At 35.0% G+C, this 17,667-nt stretch overlaps 1 protein-coding gene and 1 long non-coding RNA gene across 3 annotated transcripts in view; one reads left to right on the top strand and one right to left on the bottom strand.

Annotated features, from left to right (window-relative positions):
* The window catches only part of LOC107663832 (uncharacterized), a 2,044-nt gene extending 1,334 nt beyond the window's left edge, over positions 1-710 (bottom strand). The window contains exons 1-2 of the long non-coding RNA XR_001631389.1: positions 624-710; positions 381-496 (exon numbers count right to left, since the gene is read on the bottom strand). This is a non-coding gene — a long non-coding RNA (uncharacterized LOC107663832). The remainder of the gene's footprint in view (positions 1-380; positions 497-623) is intronic.
* Positions 711-9,805: 9,095 nt separating this feature from the next.
* LOC107663806 (parathyroid hormone 2 receptor-like) overlaps positions 9,806-17,667 on the top strand; it is a 75,330-nt gene continuing 67,468 nt past the window's right edge. Inside the window, exons 1-2 of one of the 2 annotated variants that reach the window (XM_016454154.1) lie at positions 9,806-9,876; positions 10,533-10,810. In XM_016454154.1, the coding sequence (XP_016309640.1) occupies positions 10,745-10,810 (66 nt within the window). In that variant the 5' untranslated portion in view covers positions 9,806-9,876; positions 10,533-10,744. Of the gene's footprint in view, positions 9,877-10,124; positions 10,811-17,667 lie in introns of those variants that run through there. The other variant, XM_016454153.1, reaches the window with a different exon arrangement.

Raw genomic sequence — 17,667 nt, forward strand, 5'->3', positions numbered from 1 at the left:
AACATGCATTTATATACTACTGTGCATTAATCTCTGTGCATAGTTTACCCTGATGAAAATAAATTAACCATGGTTTAATTATAGTAAAAACATATTATTTCTTTATTTGTTTGTTTATTTTTGGCGTATCGATTGCCATTTGTATTTTTATTTGCAGTAATACCCTGGTTAATTTTCGTAAGGGTAGCGCTGACCCTATTATTGAACTATGTAGCGCTAACAGCACTGGCTTTGTTCAGCACCACCTGACCGGACAGTTCCCATAACGATGCGCATACTTCAAACGAGAAGAACAGAGCGGATACCCACTTATTCTTTGCAATAAGGTAATTATAATGACATATTGATTAAACCAAAGTGGTGAGGATCGGAATGCATACCTTAAGATGTCTTTCTTTGAGAACCTGATAGATGGCTCTACATGTCTCGGGTATAAGTTCGCTTAAAGTTGAGCATCCGATGCGAAAAGCGTAATGCAGGCTACGAAATGATTCCCCTGTGAATAAAACAATAAATAAAAAGCTTTTAGAATTACAGTATTGAACATTTCAACCTATTTATTGTATAATTGTCAACACTGCTAATTATTTACACGGATCGAAGAGGAAACATTAGGTTATTACCTGTTGCCAAGAAGCGAAGAGTTATCATTAGGCGTTCACCAGGTGAAATGGCATCTCTGAAATGTGTATTTTGCCTTTGAATGATTGGTGTCACCATCTGAAGTAACTGCTGAAACTGATTAGGGACCACCCGAGCAAAATTTTGGAAGCGTTGTAAATCTTCCGACTGCAGTTCTCTGCATAAATTCAAGTAGGCGCCCCGTCTTCCCCGTCGCAGCAACCACGGCTTCACCCACAGCCTCTTTCGTTTTATTCGCCGTCTTTTCAGGCGAAGAATGACACGCAAAGACATTAATAACAGTATAATTTTGATTGTTGTTACAAGATCATCCATTTCCCCCCTAGTTAACTCTCCCTGACTTGAAATCTGTTGGTGTCTGTTGGGGCAGTGTGAACATGACAGTTATTTTTCATAAAATTCTAAATCCAGCGGCCAACGTGTCTGTTGGCGTTTGTCGGTGCGGTGTGAATTGGCCTATAGTGTTGCTCTCTCTGTAATCCATCAGCGTAATAAGAGCTGAGTGTTCTGAAGAGAGGTGCTGGCTTTTTTACTCTGCAAGATTAGGAACTTAGTTTTCCTTCTTGTTAAACTTTGCAGACTTTCTTCTTGCATCTGCATTGCTTAATTGAGCCAATTATGCCTTCTTTATGTTTTTTTTTTTTTAAATCCAAGAATAATTGTCTTAGCTGATAGCAAAAAGAAGAGTTTCATGGGACAAGTAAACAATAACGCCTTCTAAAAGACTGTGTGAAAGAAAACAAATCCTACATAGGTTGCAGAAGTAGTGCAGGATAATGAAGAGCACAGGCTATTTATGATTAAAATAACTCTTAAAAAATACGTTGCAGAGTGTTGCTGAGAATGCTCCCAGCCATATTTTATGGGAGAATATCAAAATAGAAAAAATAAAGCTTGGTTAAAAGTGCAAGAACATGGACTGGAATCTGAAATTTGGACTATAGTTTTGCTTTGAATAACATGAGGAATTGTGTTGTGTGAACAGAATTTAAATACCTTGTCTCTTTTACGTGTCAGTCTGGTCTACTGTATGTGTAAGGTGCAAAACGACACAAAAGTGGTCATACACACTGTTCTAATCTGTTCTGGAATGAGAAATCAAATGCAAATACATCATATACTGTTGAAAACATCTAACAAATAAGCAGAGAGCAGCAAAACTATCACGGAACAGATGTTATCTTACAGTATCTAAGCATCTGTCATGAGAACATATTCACAAACATGACAATGTATGACCACAGAATCTACAGTATATTAGTTTTTCGCCATATAGACAAATCATAGTGCCATAGGCTGCGGAAAGAATTTTAATTGGTTTAGGCCAAGAATGATGACACTAAATAATAACAACTCCCTTCCCCCATCTTAGTTTTAGCTAATTGTAAGCCACCACAATTTTCCAACCCATTCTAACTGCCAAGGTGTCAAAAACTGAAGCATGGTTAAACAACTTTAATATCACTATTAAGACGCTAAAGGCGTCACTATATCAACAAACTAGGAATGTCATTGCTTTCATTTGCTTGTCATATGCATCAGATCAAGACATTTGTTTGCTTGCATTTATAAAAGTATAAATTATTTTTTATATAATTATATAAGTACAGTCAAGGTAATTTATTGCAAAAACTTAAGAAAAAAAAAACTGTATAAATGTATTAAAAATCAATCGTGGTGCATTCCAAGTCTTCTGGAGACATATGATATATTTATGTAAGGAAAAAGAGTGAAATTCTCAATTGCTGAAAATGACCCCGCTCCATTCATGCAGCAACATCTTATTCAAAAGATGAATCTGAACTTTATCATGATGAAATCAGTCACAAAACACACACAAGAGTCAAGGGCATTTTACAGTCAAAACTGATGTAACAATCCTTTAGGCAGCAATTTCTGAATGTATGCAGGATTTGAGTGTTGCTGTGAATGGAGACAGTGATTGCTTTTGAGTTTGTTCCTCACACAAAGCAATCGTTCGGCCTTGGAATTATTTAATTAATTGTAACTGTAGTCAAGATTAGGTTTAGGGGTAGGTGCTCAAAAATGTCTAAATAGTGTAATGTAAATAAAATTATTGTGGCTGTTTAAATTGAACATATGTCAAAAAATAAATTATACCCCACTATATAATTTTATGACAATAAATGCCCCATACTTTTTCGTGTGTATTGGCACCCAAGGTTTCCCTAGTTTGTCTACATAGTGACACATAGAGCCCTTTAGTGTCTTAATTACATTTACATTTATGCATTTAGGAGAGGCTTTCTTTCATCGAAGCAACTTACAAAAGAGGAGGAACAAAGCCAATTGTCAATATTCGTAATACACAATGCCAGGTTTATTAGACAGCTAGATTAGAAGCAATTTAGAGAAGAGGAGAAATGGAGGGGGAATGTGTGTGTGTGTGTGTGTGTGTATTGATTCAAGAGTGTAGAATGGTTCAGTGCTTCCAGGAGAGGTGTGTCTCCAGCTACTTTTTGAAAGATGTGATGGCCTCAGCATTTTGGGTGCAGGTTGGCAGCTCATTCCACCAGAGAAGACAGAGAAAGTGAAGGATTTGAAGAGTGACTATTTGCCTCCTGGTAAAGGAACAACAAGGCATCACTCATGTGAATAGTGAGGCTAAAACTGCTTGTGCTTCAGTTTTTGACGTCTTGTGAGTGAAAATGGGTTGAATTTTCAGCACTTCTACAGCTGGACTGAAGCCTTTTTGAGGCAAAAGTCTTGTTGTTTGGGTGTGGCTAATAGTAAACAGCACATGAGAGTTTCAACGTAAGTAAAATAATAAATGAGATCAAGCAAATGTCTCTAAAAACTTTCTTCTACTGAAGCACAGCAGCACGCTGCACTTTCAGGTCACTTTCAGGCAATTTCAGGTTTCACCAGGATTCATGTGTATTTGGCCTCAAATCCAGATGGTTATCAGCAGGGTTCATTATTTTTCACAATTCTGGAACAGAACTGTGGGGGGAAATAAGCTCCTTAGGCTGAATTAACTATCTGAAAAAAGTTTGCTGCACATTTAAGTCTAATACATATTTAGATGAGTGATTCCTTAGGCATCCTTTATTATTTATAATATTTTTTATTTTATTCTTATTTTAGGTTTCGTTTGGACATTTTTTATAGTTTCCTTCAAGGGCCAAAAAATAAAATATAAACAATAAATAAATAAAAATAAATAGATAGGAAAATAATGAAAAATGAAATGACTTAATGCATGCATGCAATGCAATCAATGACTCTTGCTGTATTCAGTTCTTGAAACATAGTTTTACAGAGAAAGTTTAATCTGACATTTGTTTGCATTAATTACCGTATATAAAACTTTTATAGGTGTTTCTCTGGAGCTTTGGGTTGAAATGAAATTTCTCTCTTAACCACAGGAGATCGGAGGAAAAGAGAACCAATAATTCTAACAAAGACATAAAACTGGCCCTCATCATCGAAGGTTATGAGTAAATTAGAAGCGTGTTTCTGCCACGGCTGAGAGTAACCGCAATCACATCTGCCGATGAAACACAATCAATCTGATCCATTGAGAATGACATGGAAACACTCCCCTGCAGTTTACCAATTAGCAGGGATTGCAGATTTGGACGCATCTAGCAGCTTTGCGCACTGCTGTGAAGACTTTTTCAACACTTTTGATATATCCGACAAATTAGGAATTTACACATACTTACATGGGTTTGCCAGCAAGATCAAATGGATATATATATTTTTTTTTTGGAGTTGGAAAGAGATAATCAGTGTTCCTTGGAGCAAATGATTGCTTTTATAATTAGGAAGATATTTACATTTCTCACAAACAAGAAATGTCTCACAGCATAGCTAATTCAACTGTCTGTCAAATAATATTTATTTAAAAAAATATTTTATTTATTAAAAGCCTTTCTCATAGATCGTTTCAAAACAGAGAATGAGCAAACTTTTAAGAGACAGATAAAGAAACATGCATGCACCTGAAGAGTCAGTGGTAGAAATACTGCTGTGAGATTTAAAAGTTCCAGAATTTTTATATATTCACATCATACAAGTTCTTAATTGAGTTCCAACAGAGTGAAAGTGTTTTCCATAAGAAAAACAATTCACCACATAACAATCAGGATTCAACATTGCCTTGAGCATGACTGATGTTTACATTTAATTTTAGAGTTTTGCTTGAGGATATGACTTTTAATCAAATCACTTTTTATGTAAATATAGCATCAAGCAGCACTATACTGAAATTAAATTAAAGGGATAGTTCCCTAAAAATTAAAGTTCTGTTATTTATTTAAATCATGTCTTTCAAAACCTTTATGAATTACATTTTACTTTTGTGGTACACACACACAAAAGATATATATGGGAAAAATATTTCGTTATTTTTTGGTCTTTACAATGAAATTCAGTAGGGTCAAGTGTTGTATATTATATGTACAAAAACAATTCCTTAACATTCCTGATTTGTGTGTGTGTGTGTGTGTGTGTGTGTGTGTGTGTGTGTGTGTGTTCCATATAGAGCTCCACATAGATAGAAAGTCGTGCAGGTTTGGAAAGGCATGAGGGTGAGTAAATGATGACACTTTTCATTTTAGGGTGAACTGTACCCTCTGTTCAATACAGAGACATTGTCTGGGATTGGCTCCATCATTGCTATTGTGTATTGATGCCAATAAAATGAGACTACATCAGCTGGGCATTTGATGGGTTGCAGTATTCCTAAACAAATAGTAATAAATCAATCAGAAGGCCTTCAAAAATATCTGACTATAGTCAGAGTAAATACACTGACATTTTTAATAAAACAGGTAAAGTGTATTATATCAACATCCCATAATAAGAAAAGTAAAAGCATCAGTCATGTATGAATGTATGTGTGTGTATATGTGAATATAACATCTAATCAATGTTTAAAATGTCAATCTGTCTGTGCCTCTAAATAGTCAAACTTGTTATAATAATTCTTAATGATAATTGCTTGTATTTTAATAATTATGGTTCTTAATATATGTCACGTGTTAATTAATAATTACGATATTTCATTTGGCTTTTTAAACCTTAAATTGGCAGATTGTCCTTGTTTTGGTCTTAGGATGCTACATGCAAGTTTTATTATTTTATTTTATAATTTTTTTAACATTACCAGTAGACATCTCAGTTGTTGACTTAACGGTGGCCTGCTTGTTTCCAGTGTGTGTGTGTGTATGCAGATTAAAATATGGAGATTTCTCCTTTTGAAAAATGTTAAACATTTATAAAATGACTGCCTGGTCTTTCGACATACTGTAAGCGTGTGTTTCTTATTGTCCTCTTCTTAACGGTTTAATAAAAATGACCCTGTGAAAATATGGATATGAACATTTACAATAAAAAAGACAGTGTCAAAAGTTTGTGAAAAGAAGCTGCAAGGTTGCTGTGAAGACATGCTCTAATGAGGTCTAGTCTGGTGCAGTGCATGTGTGCTTCAGCTAGGAAGTGATAGGAAAAAACTACAGCATTAGAGAAAGCAATTCAAGGAAATCCTCTTAATGTTGAACTCATTTCACAATATGTGACATTTTCAAGCAGTTCGGATAACTCTGAGTCATTTTGAATCTGTCCTATGTGGACCACCTATAAATTAGGGTATTGTGGTAAAAGCTGATTTGGTTGGGTAGAGACAGACATGACATTTCCCGTCTCAACACTGCTGCCTTTACCAGCCAAACACACAATCTTCAACTTCTAAGACTCTTGAATAAGAAGTAGCAATGTGCCAGATAAATGCTGCAATGCTGCCAGTACAGGCTTGTACTGGAATTATTTGCACCTCAAACAGTAGGAGCCCAAAGTCTGAGTCCACTAGTGAAAATGTTTCCAGTTTGCATTTTTCCTATTTAATCAGTTTTTTTTCTTTACAAATGATCTTTTAGCAAAACAATTTGATTAAAAGTTTAATTGGTATGATTTAAAAATTTAAATATTTTACTTTAGCATGCACTGGGAGGCATGAACTCTGACCTTTTGTTCAAAATGATTAAAACTTGTTTAGAATCTTTAAACGTTTCTAGTTTATCAAAAGGTTTCTTCGGTTTAAATCTTAAAACGTTATTATAGATTTTAAATCCCAGAGTTTCAGCATTGACTTGGACTTTTAGCCTACTGTTTTCAAATGTTTGTACAAGCGTTACCAATAGAAAAAGACAAATATATGAGCCATCTGAAAGTCACTGTCTTCAGAAGAAAGGCTTTGATAAGATGCTCAGTCTCTTGTAGTAATTGCATCAGATGAGCTGCCTTTTATGAATTTTAAACAATGCTACACGGCACTCTAACAACTCCTTTCTAGGTGGTGCATGCTTTGAAGCTCATTACTCCACTTGCACGGAAAGGAAATGATTGTTCACTCAATTAGAAACAGAAGATGGTTATGAGATTGTTGTGGAATTTGAATTGAAGATATTTCTCTGTGCTAATTTGCATGTAAATCCTTTAGGTTTAGGCAAAATTAAAAAAAGGTGAAATTGCAACAGTGGCACAAAGAAAATGAAAAGCATAGTGTGAATTTTTCAAGGTAGAAAATTCAGGCCTTGATAGATTCTTCTTAGATTACTTGTATATAAATGCAAAAAAATAAAAATAAATAAATAATATATTCAGCAAAAGCAAATACTGTACATCATGTAAACAAAAGAGCAATACATATGTAAATATTGTTCTTTGAGCAGCTTTTTACACACAAAAAAAATGGACAGAGCATGGTCAGAAAGATGCTTCATAGTAGTGGACTACTCTGTGCATTTCTTGCTTACATATCAGTGGTGATGATTAATGATGTGATTAATATGAATATGGACATATGAATAAATACCAGGTGTATCAAATGTGTTTTTTGTGACTGATATAAAAGTTACAATCTCCACCTGAGACCCTGAGTAATTGGACTGAGATTGTTATATTGAACGTCCTCTCAAACCTGACAGAGAAATGAAGCTGATTTGTTCCATGTCATCATCCATAATGTGGCTTTTATTCACATAACATCTCACAAATGTAGATAAGCTGTCTTTCATTAAATATTTTTAGCTTTTGGATGAAGTCAAAAAGAGAAAACCGAATGTGAGCTCAGTTTCTGAAATGGTTAAGGGGTGGCCTGTCGCTTCCTCTTCAAAGAGATTGAATCCAAACGATAAGAGTTATGCTGAATCCTCAAGGCTGCTCTGAATATCTAGTGTGCTGTGTGAGAAAATGTGTTGGCGTTTTGCTCCACAGGATTCCTTTTTATAATGGTTAACCACACGTTTTACTACACAGGGTTTCATTTCTAGCCTGCATTATTAAATTCCTCTTATAATAGGCTATTTCACCTATATTTCATTGAAATGTAGAATTGTTGTAGTGAAATGAATAAAAGATGCGGCTAAATAAGCAGTCAAATGGGATTGGATTTGGTGTTTCAGCACCATGGACAGGTCCACAACTTAATCTTATTTGCAGCTTCCTGAACACTAATTTGGTGATTTTACTTATGAGTTACTAATTTCGCTGAACCTCCCTGTGGTTTGAACAATCGGATAACAAAGCAGAATATACCACACGTCTCATGTATAAAGCCAGCAGTTCCAAAGAAGTTTAGTTAGAGCCTTAAGGTGGATGCAGAGATGAACCCTGCTTTTTTTGAAAGAACCTTAGGTTACAGGACAGTACCTTTTTCACATTACCATCTGGTACTATTACTGAGTCACAGCCCAGCAGGCACACAATGTCATTAGACAATGATATTTTGTTAAATTTTGGTTGCGATGTCGGGTGACCAAAATTCAATGTCAATTCAACGTCTCATGTCAATGTTAATTTGATGTCCAATACTGACATCAGCTGACGTTGATATTTGTTGTTTTTAGGTTGTGTAATCAAAATCCAACGTTAAGTCAATGTCAAATTGGTGTCAAATACTGACATCAACCCGATTTTCATTCTCAACTAAAATGCAACGTATGTCTGACATCATGTCCAACGTCAACCTGACGTTATATTGACGTCCTGCCTGCTGGTAGTACTTTTTCCTCATGAGGGGTTTTCCTCATAAAATATGCATAAATTAGTTGAGTATGGATAGGGTTACTAGTAATTTAGTTTATTAACAGTAAAATATACTTGAATGTCTGAAGTATGTTCACTTAATGTAAATCATAACACTAGGGTGACCATATTTTAGTTTTCCAAAAAGAGGACAGCGGGTGCGGACGGGGCGCGGGGGTTGGGGTGTGGTTTGTTGGTGGTTAAAGTAGTGCCCAAAGTAGCGCAATGACCATATCCCAAATATCAAAACTCAAAATATGTCATTTCCATACCTAAAATACATATTTTACAGTCACTGTTATGCATATTTATAAAAAACGCAGCTAAAAAGCTTCAGTGGCCCTCCTTCACAAAACTTAACATCCAGCACAGTTTTATCATAGAATGCAAAATGTTTCATTTCAGTCAAATGTAATTTATGCAACATTTCAAAGGTTAACCCACGGGTAAGTCAACCCACGGCAACAGTTTAAAAGCAGCCCAATTCCATGGAAAAAAACGTGGAAATGACAACCCTGCACCCAACACCAGCTGCAGGAGTCAGATTTGATTGATCAGGGGTTGAGATGAGAGATGGCTGACAAATCATGCTGGAGGATTTGCTGTTCAACAGATTCTGAGCTCATTGACAAATATCTAATCTTTTACACAGAGCGCCCCTGATCCCGAAATCGCGAAAGTGAACAGCGGGTGCTCATTCAAAAGAGATTTAAATACTCGGCATATTGATAGCGGATCCCTGATGCGCGAAAATTATATGCAATGTTAGAATGTTTGCTGGAGCACTGGACACAAAAATCACGGGAGCGGGCGATAATGGTCAGAAATTCAGCGGGAGCAGGATTAAGAAAACAGTCCCTCGCAGGGCCCTTATACAAAACCGCACACAATGAATGGCAACTGTAGAAAGCAAAAGCCGAATCCGGGACATTTTGGGCGATTTAGAAATCCCGGCCGGATGCATTTTTTAAGGTACAAAAAGAGGACATGTCCGGGAAAAAGAGGATTTATGGTCACCCTACATAACACAAGCTTGTTGATCACCATGCTGACCTTTTGTGCTCCCTAGAAAAGAAGAGCCTCGTTCACTTTCATTGTGTGGAAAAGAGATGCAAAAGTGAATGTCGAACATTCTGCCTAACATTTGCTTTTGTTCCACAGAAAGAGGAAAGAAAATCACAGGTTTGGGATGTCTGATTTTTCGTTTTTTGACAGATTTCCACTGAAATTACCTGTTGGAGGATAAACTGGGTAATTAACAATATGATTTGGAAGCCATCATTAGTATTTAATTTATTAACATCAATTACAGAACACGAAGAATCATTTAACAACGTTCAGAAAGTTAAAGACGTTATTTCTGTCTCAACTTTGAAGACATGACGAGTAAGCGCTGCTTATTACTGCGTCCGTATTTCTGTGTTGAGAGATGAGCGGAAGGACAAATAGTTCCTAACCTATACAACTGTTTGTTCATATGATTCATGTTTTCACTTCCGCGCTCTTGATACACATTCATTTTCGAGAAAAAAATGAATAAATAAAGGAAGAACGCACTAGTTAAAACGCTTAGTGTCGATATAATTGATGTGAGAAGGACCAATCATCGCGACAAACTCAGTAGGCTAGCCTACTATAGATATTTTGAGATCGATCCGCCCATCGTTAGTGAGAGTGAGACGCTCGCTTTTTGTGACCGGAGGAGCGTCTCTCATTCAAGCGCCTCATCTCACTCACTGTGAGTCCGCCAGCAGAACTGACCGAAGGGATTTCTTCGCGGAGTACACTTGCAAACTTTCAGCTGCTTTGCTTTTAAGTTACGCTTTTTTTCTGTGAAGGAGATGTGAACGTATTTGGACTTCAAAGAACACCGACGTCTTGTGATTCAGTGCTTTTTATTCGAAACTGAAGAAAAGATTTCGGGGAGAATTAACGATGTTTTTCACTGATGACGTGAGCAGATCATGGTCGCTGGGGGTGTGAGGAGATACACAAAGTCTTAAGGGAAGAAGACTGCTTGTTATCTCGACAAAAGCTTCACCTCAGAAACATGAGGGATTGTCTCCTGTGGAACTTCGCCAAAGTGATTCTGTTCTGGACATTACCTGATGCTCAGGTAAGACACTGGGTCTATACAGGTGTGTCATGACACCTGTGTCATGTGTCAATAGTGCATACTGCATATGCATGTTTAAGACGTGTTTTGTGATGTTTTATGCGAATTCCTTTTTGAGTTTTTATGGTAGGCTACACGATAATGAAAGAAATCTAATTAAAGCAAACTATCTGCAAAAGTGAGAAGGGTCTGGCTGCAGACTTGCACTTGCACTCTCAGACTTGCGCTCTCAGACACTTGCGCTTCCGCAATTGACATCACTTGCAGTCTTTTTTAATTTTTATTTTGTTCTATTTATTGATTACTTTTTGTTTGAATCTCTCAACATTTTACAACAGTAGCCAAATAAAAAATAAAAAAGACTGCAAGTGATGTCAACTGCGGAAGCGCAAGTGTCTGTGAGTGCAAGTCTGAGAATGCAAGTCTGAGAGTGCAAGTGCAAGGCTGCAGCCAGACCCTTTTGGCAAAAGTTGGGACTCGATTTGACTGAACAATTGCAGACCTGTCAGTGTTTGATTTCAACCTCAGCATTTTACCATACACTTTATCTAAACACTTTAAACACATTATGTATATGTATGTATGTGTGTATGTATGTATTCATGTATGTATGGGTATCAGTCTATTTATTTTGATTGTAGATCTGTCATTTTTATTATTATTATTTTGTTTAACTTGTATATGTTTTTTACATTTCATTCAAAATCAAAGTTTAAATGGGAATGGTCCTTCTGCTATATTTTGTTAAAACTACATGGTACAACTCAATAAGGTGCAAATGAGGCTTTCTTCTTAATCTGATCCTTAAACTCTCTTTTGCTGAATAAAGCCAGCTGATTCATTGTAGATGTATCCACATGAAGCATGTTTTTCATGCAGACAAAACATTTTTAAAATGCAGTCAGATATTGACTGAACAATGATTCAGGTGTAAGTGCACAGCCAACTCCATGTTTTTTTTTTTTTTGCATGAAAGCTGCAATCCTCATCCCTAATATCTGCCTCTGAGAAATGGAATGGAACAGTGGAGGTTTTGATAAATTCTTGGTGTGTTTCACAGCCCTTATAGTCTCTCCTAAACTAATAATCCTGATAATACTTTATAAAGAGTTGCTACTGCCTGCACTATAAAAATGTGTTGTCAGGTGACCTACAATGTGCCTCATGTGAATTTAATTCAATAATATTATTTAATATAACTGAATCAACCTGACCATATTGAGTGGAAATAAGGTAACAACTGCACATTTCCATTTTTTTTTACAGTGGGTATGGAATCTAGACAATATGCAATATGCATTTTTTTTTTACCTCGCCATTATATGTTGTTGAAGCATTGTTCACTCTTGTTCTGTCATTCCAGACCAGTAAATGCAGTCACTCAAGTGAGCAAATATAGACCTGTGCAGTGGGTGAAATGACACAAAAACACACTTCAGTGGCATGTGCATTTGTTCATGCATTAATGAACTAAATTAATTGTGTTTTGTTTTGCAGAATGATTTCTGTTTAATGCACCCTTTTTAATCATCCTGAATATATGCTACTGTATGTTATTTGCAACACCATCACAATTGTGCAGTTATCAGCACAACGCAGTTAAACTAGGAATGCTTTGTAAGATTAATTTTTCATGAGGGTCAGCTTTGTCATATTGCATGTCTTGTGCATGTTAATTATTACCTTTAAACAACTGAAACTTATTCCCACTGCATTGCCAGCAAGTTACAGTTATAAATTAGCAAGTCATTAATGCATGCATAAATGTGCTCGGCCTGTGAGAATCATCTAAAAAATGTGCTACATGTTGCACATCTACAGTAAATTAAAAAGTTACATCTGAATGTGTTATAGATTAGTGGTTCACAATCTTTTGAGTCGAAGGCCCACCATCCATCCACCCCCAGTGTTGATTTTGCAGTAAACAGCTGGTATGTGCTTTGTAATTATATCTGTTCTATCCAGATCATGTCTGTTCATGGGGTTAATTATCGTCAAAATTTGGAAAATCGCCCAGCCCTATTCAGTGTTGGGAAGGTTACTTTGGAAATGTAATAGGTTACAGATTACAAGTTACCCTATTTAAAATGTAATAGTAGTGTAACTTTTTCAATTACTTGATTAAAGTAATGTAACTGATTACTTTTGATTACCTCTTGATTACTTTTCTAAATTTCTAATGAACGTTTATTTGCAACTGTTAATCATTTTCAAACATCTACACCATGCAGGATTAAGCTTACAGTAGTGCTCAACACTGTCAGACTTTCAAAATCCTTCATCACTTGAATTAAGATGATAAAATCTGAACACATCCACCACAGAATCAGACTTTAGTACCGCCTTTTACTTTGAGATTGATCTGAAGTTCAATGCAGATTTAAAATCATAAGAAATAGTTTACTGATACTGTTTTTGAAACCAAATCTTTGCATAACTACAGGAAACACTGCATCTAACAATGGCGCCGTTACATGTAACTAGTTACTCCCCAACACTGGCCCTATTTGCCCCTGTGAAGAAAATACAGTATGATCAGGATAGCTATTGTTACAAAATATATACAAGCTATTTAAAATCAACACTAGTTAAAAGAAAATGTAGATATAGTGACCACTTGCAGCTTTTTACTAAATTAACACAAAAGTAACATCAATGGTATATAAAAAAGAAAGTGCAAAGTTCCTACAAGTAGTTGTCATGATCTGCTACGGTGCGGGAACAATATTATTGCAATAACAAAGTGAATTCTTTGAAGAACAAAGAAACACATGATGAACAAAGAAACCTATTGCACATTACATTAAGTGGCAGTTACCCCAGTGTTTTGAGTTTAATGTGAAATAACTGACTGTGTTCATTGTGTTCGGTGCTGATTGGCTACAGTGCTCATCTCATCGAAAATAAACCTTTGACGCTCTTCACAGAGCAGCCACGCATATGAAATTGGGATTTGAAATCAGCTGTCATAGCCATGAGATATGAGTGAAATTGGCTTACTGTCTTTATAAAGTTAAACTTTTAACAGTATTCCCAGGTGAAAAAGACGTAGTATTAAATGTATTAAAAATATATTTGAAATTCAAGTACTATGTTTATAATACATTTGTATTCCCAACATGCTTATTTGAAGTGCAATAAAAATATATTGAATTGCATTTTAATATATTTCTAAAAAGTATACTAGAAGTACTTAGTAAGGCCGGTATAACTGAAATGTTCTACAAATGGAAAAGATAGCTCTGCCATGGCATTTCAGTCATTTTTTTATTTGTTTTTTATAATGTATTAAAATGTACATGAGTGTGTTTGTAGTAATACAAATATACTATAAACATACTTGTATTTCAAGTGCATTTTTAATACATTTAATAGTATGTTTTGTTTTGTTTTGTTTTTCACCAAAGTATATATGCTGCTGTCCTTTTTTAGTGTACTTTATGAATATTTGTAATGTACACAACAATATATAATACATTAAAGTTTTCTAGATATCAAAGTGTGTACGTGTGTGTATACTGAAAAAAGCAGCTTTATAATATACTAGTAGTGTAATGCTAATGCATTTCCAATGAGCTGAAATACAATTGAAATGTACTTGAAGTACATTAAAACGATGCTTCAAATATACTCTAACTGTAGTTCATGAAGTATTAAAAGGACATTTTAAATGTATTTTAAGAAATACACTTAAATTGCACTAAATATACTTAAAGTGGTTCCAATTTAACACAATTTCAATATATTAAATATATTACAAATAGATTAAAATCAAACTTAAACATATCTTGAAATACACTTAATATACTTAAAGTTGTTTCAAAATAATACATTTAATATGCACTTAGTATAGTATAATTTAAATATAGTAAGTATGTCTGAAAAAGCACAATTTAAATATATTTCTTTTTCACCTGGGTTGCGATATACAAGATATTCCCTAATTTTATATTCTCAGCAAAGATGACAATATTTCTTGTAATTCTGATGTTTACATTGTGAATCTGCTTGTTTACATTGATTGATTGCATTTTTTTGTTTTTTTTTGTTTTGCATTTCAACTTTGATTAGAGTTGATTTTTAATACATTAAAATAATAATTTAAATAAGTTATCCTGTGGCCTTCCTGCAAGTTTGACTCCCTGGTTGAGAACCACTGATCTACTGTAAGTGGGTGTATTCAAGCTATTTTTTATTTACTATTTATTTATGATAGAAATGCCTCATAAATCACTGACTGAATCATCCTGAGTTCAACAGGTTTCACCAAAGCCATTTTAAGGGTCAATCCAGTAGAAGTGGTGCCTTAAGGTGCACATTTACACTGAATCATCCTGAGTTCAACAGGTTTCACCAAAGCCATCTTAAGGGTCAATCCAGTAGAAGTGGTGCCTTAAGGTGCACATTTACACTTTTTACATCTCTCGCTCAGCACAGCGGAGTGCCGTTTTGTTAACTTTGTGGTTTATTATTTTGAGTCGTTTGGGATGCGGTAACACACGGCCCTCTCACAATACAGTGAACATATTTTTCTCTCAGTTCCTGCTTTGACATAAAAATCAGCTGTAGTGAAAATGTATGATGCATTGCTTTTGAGATGAACAGCACTAATCATGCAAAATTCAGTTTAAATGGCACTAAGATTCAAAAATAAACGTGATGTCCTAGCAAAAAGATGTAGGAAGCTTATTTCTCAGATTTTCATTTGAATGATATCTGTATGGTGTATTTTTGCCATATGTATGTGCAATACAGACAGGGTTTTATAATAAAGTAATACAATTGTAAACTCCTACCCAGTTTTCGGTAATGTAATCGCTTCCAGACATATTATCTTCATGTGCCAAATTGGAGGACATATATTGTAACCGATCAATCTCAAAATAGTTTTCATTCTAAGCTTTAATCACTTATTGATTGTTTAGATATGTTTTTTTTAATCACTTTAGGTATTTGAAATGCACAAGCAGGTTTGCCCATCTGACTAGAACACTGTCAGCAGTCTCACAGTGTTGCTTGATGAACGTCAAGAAAGCTGCATGGCTATTATTAAACCACCAGACAGTCCACCTGAAAACTTTATCATAGATGTATAGCAATTCCCCACTTAATGAGTCCCATTGAGCCCATCAGTTTTATGCTAATTTGACTCATATTATCAGTGCAGCAGTGGATGATATAAAGGAAGTGGAGGACGAGATACTTTAGCAATGGATTTCTATTATGTGTGAAAATATGGAATTTTTTATTATTATTAAATAATTTGACGTCTGAAATCTTATAGGCTTTCCTGAATAAAAGGCCTACATTTTGCTTCTGACATGCTGTTGATGTCTCTAGCTGCTCTGTAATGTTTGGCATTGTTTGTGTTTACTACTTGGTGTAAAAAGGGCATACAATTGTAATGTGTGTAAATACAGTTCACGTATTCTCAGTTTCTATATGCTACATGGCTGTATGCATCAATTCCCTTCTAATTGGAAGATTTTTTTTCCATTTTTTAAGTTTACTGTACTGTATGCAGAGAGCTGCTTCATAAAGGTTGAATGTGTAGGTCTCTAATAGGTTTCCATATTTAATAATTGCTAATTAATTGCTAATGCTTTCATCACAGCATATGGTATTATCACGATATTTAAATTTAGTTGCAAAAAAGTGTTGTCATACAGTATAACAGGTTTAATAACTTATAACAAAAATAACTGAACATTTAAATAGCCTACAACAAAGCAATACACAAAACATGTATAAAGTAAAAAATTTTACATAGATTGAAGTGCAAAAGAATTCTAAAGACCATTAGATATCACTTTACAATAAGATCTCATTAGTTAACCTTAGTTAATGCATTAACATTCACAATGAGCAATAGCTACATTTGCTACAGAAGTTATTAATCATCTGCTTCATTGCTGCTGTCCTTTTAGGTCAGTCTACAACAAACACAGACCATTACATGTAGGGATATGCCGGTATCAAATTTTCATGTTGCGATTAATTGCTAATGCTTTTATCACAGTATGCGGTATTATCGCGATATTGAAATTTAGTTTAACAAAAGTGCTGTAATACTACAGTATAACAGGTTTAATAACTTTTTTCTTATAACAAAAATAACTGAACATTTAAATGCAATAAAGCAATACAGAAAAATGTATAAAGTTAAAAGTTTTACACAGATTAAAGTGCAAAAGAACTATAAAGGCCAATAGGTATCACTTTACAATAAGACCTCATTAGTTAACCTTAGTTAATGCATTAACATTCACAATGAGCAATAGCTACATTTGTTACAGAAGTTATTAATCTTTGTTTAAAAAATACAACTCTTAGTTCATGTTAGCTCATTAAATAACAAAGTTGCAACTTTTGTTTTTGTATTAATTGTTATTTTGTATTAAATATTGGAATTACCTATGAATGTTTAGAAGATTTTTTTCATTGGCAGTTTATTTTAACTATATATATATATATATATTTATATATATGTATTAGTTTGTTTTTTTGTCAAATCTTTTATCATAGGTTTACTCCTTGCAGACCCTGGAGGGTCTCTGGACCATTTAGAAAACAGGCAAATTTTTTTTTTTTTTTTGGAAGCATCCCTCTCACAATATATTGCTTTACAGAGCTGTCACTTTTGCCGCTCAGAAATGTTCACGCAATCATGCTGCAGGTATCAGAAGTTCCATGCTCCGCCGCGGTTAGCGCTCACACTACATGCGTACTGCGCCCGAGCCAACTGAACCGCGCTCTGGCCCACCTCTTCTAACCAAGCCAGGGACAGCTAAAGGAACCGCGCCCGAGCGGAGTTGGTCCTCACTGCAGAACACAAGATCCAGGGGGCGAGGTTGGAT

This window comes from Sinocyclocheilus anshuiensis, unplaced genomic scaffold (genome assembly GCF_001515605.1).
Source record: "Sinocyclocheilus anshuiensis isolate Anshui unplaced genomic scaffold, SAMN03320099.WGS_v1.1 scaffold976, whole genome shotgun sequence".
In the NCBI taxonomy this organism is placed as follows: Eukaryota; Metazoa; Chordata; class Actinopteri; order Cypriniformes; family Cyprinidae; genus Sinocyclocheilus; species Sinocyclocheilus anshuiensis.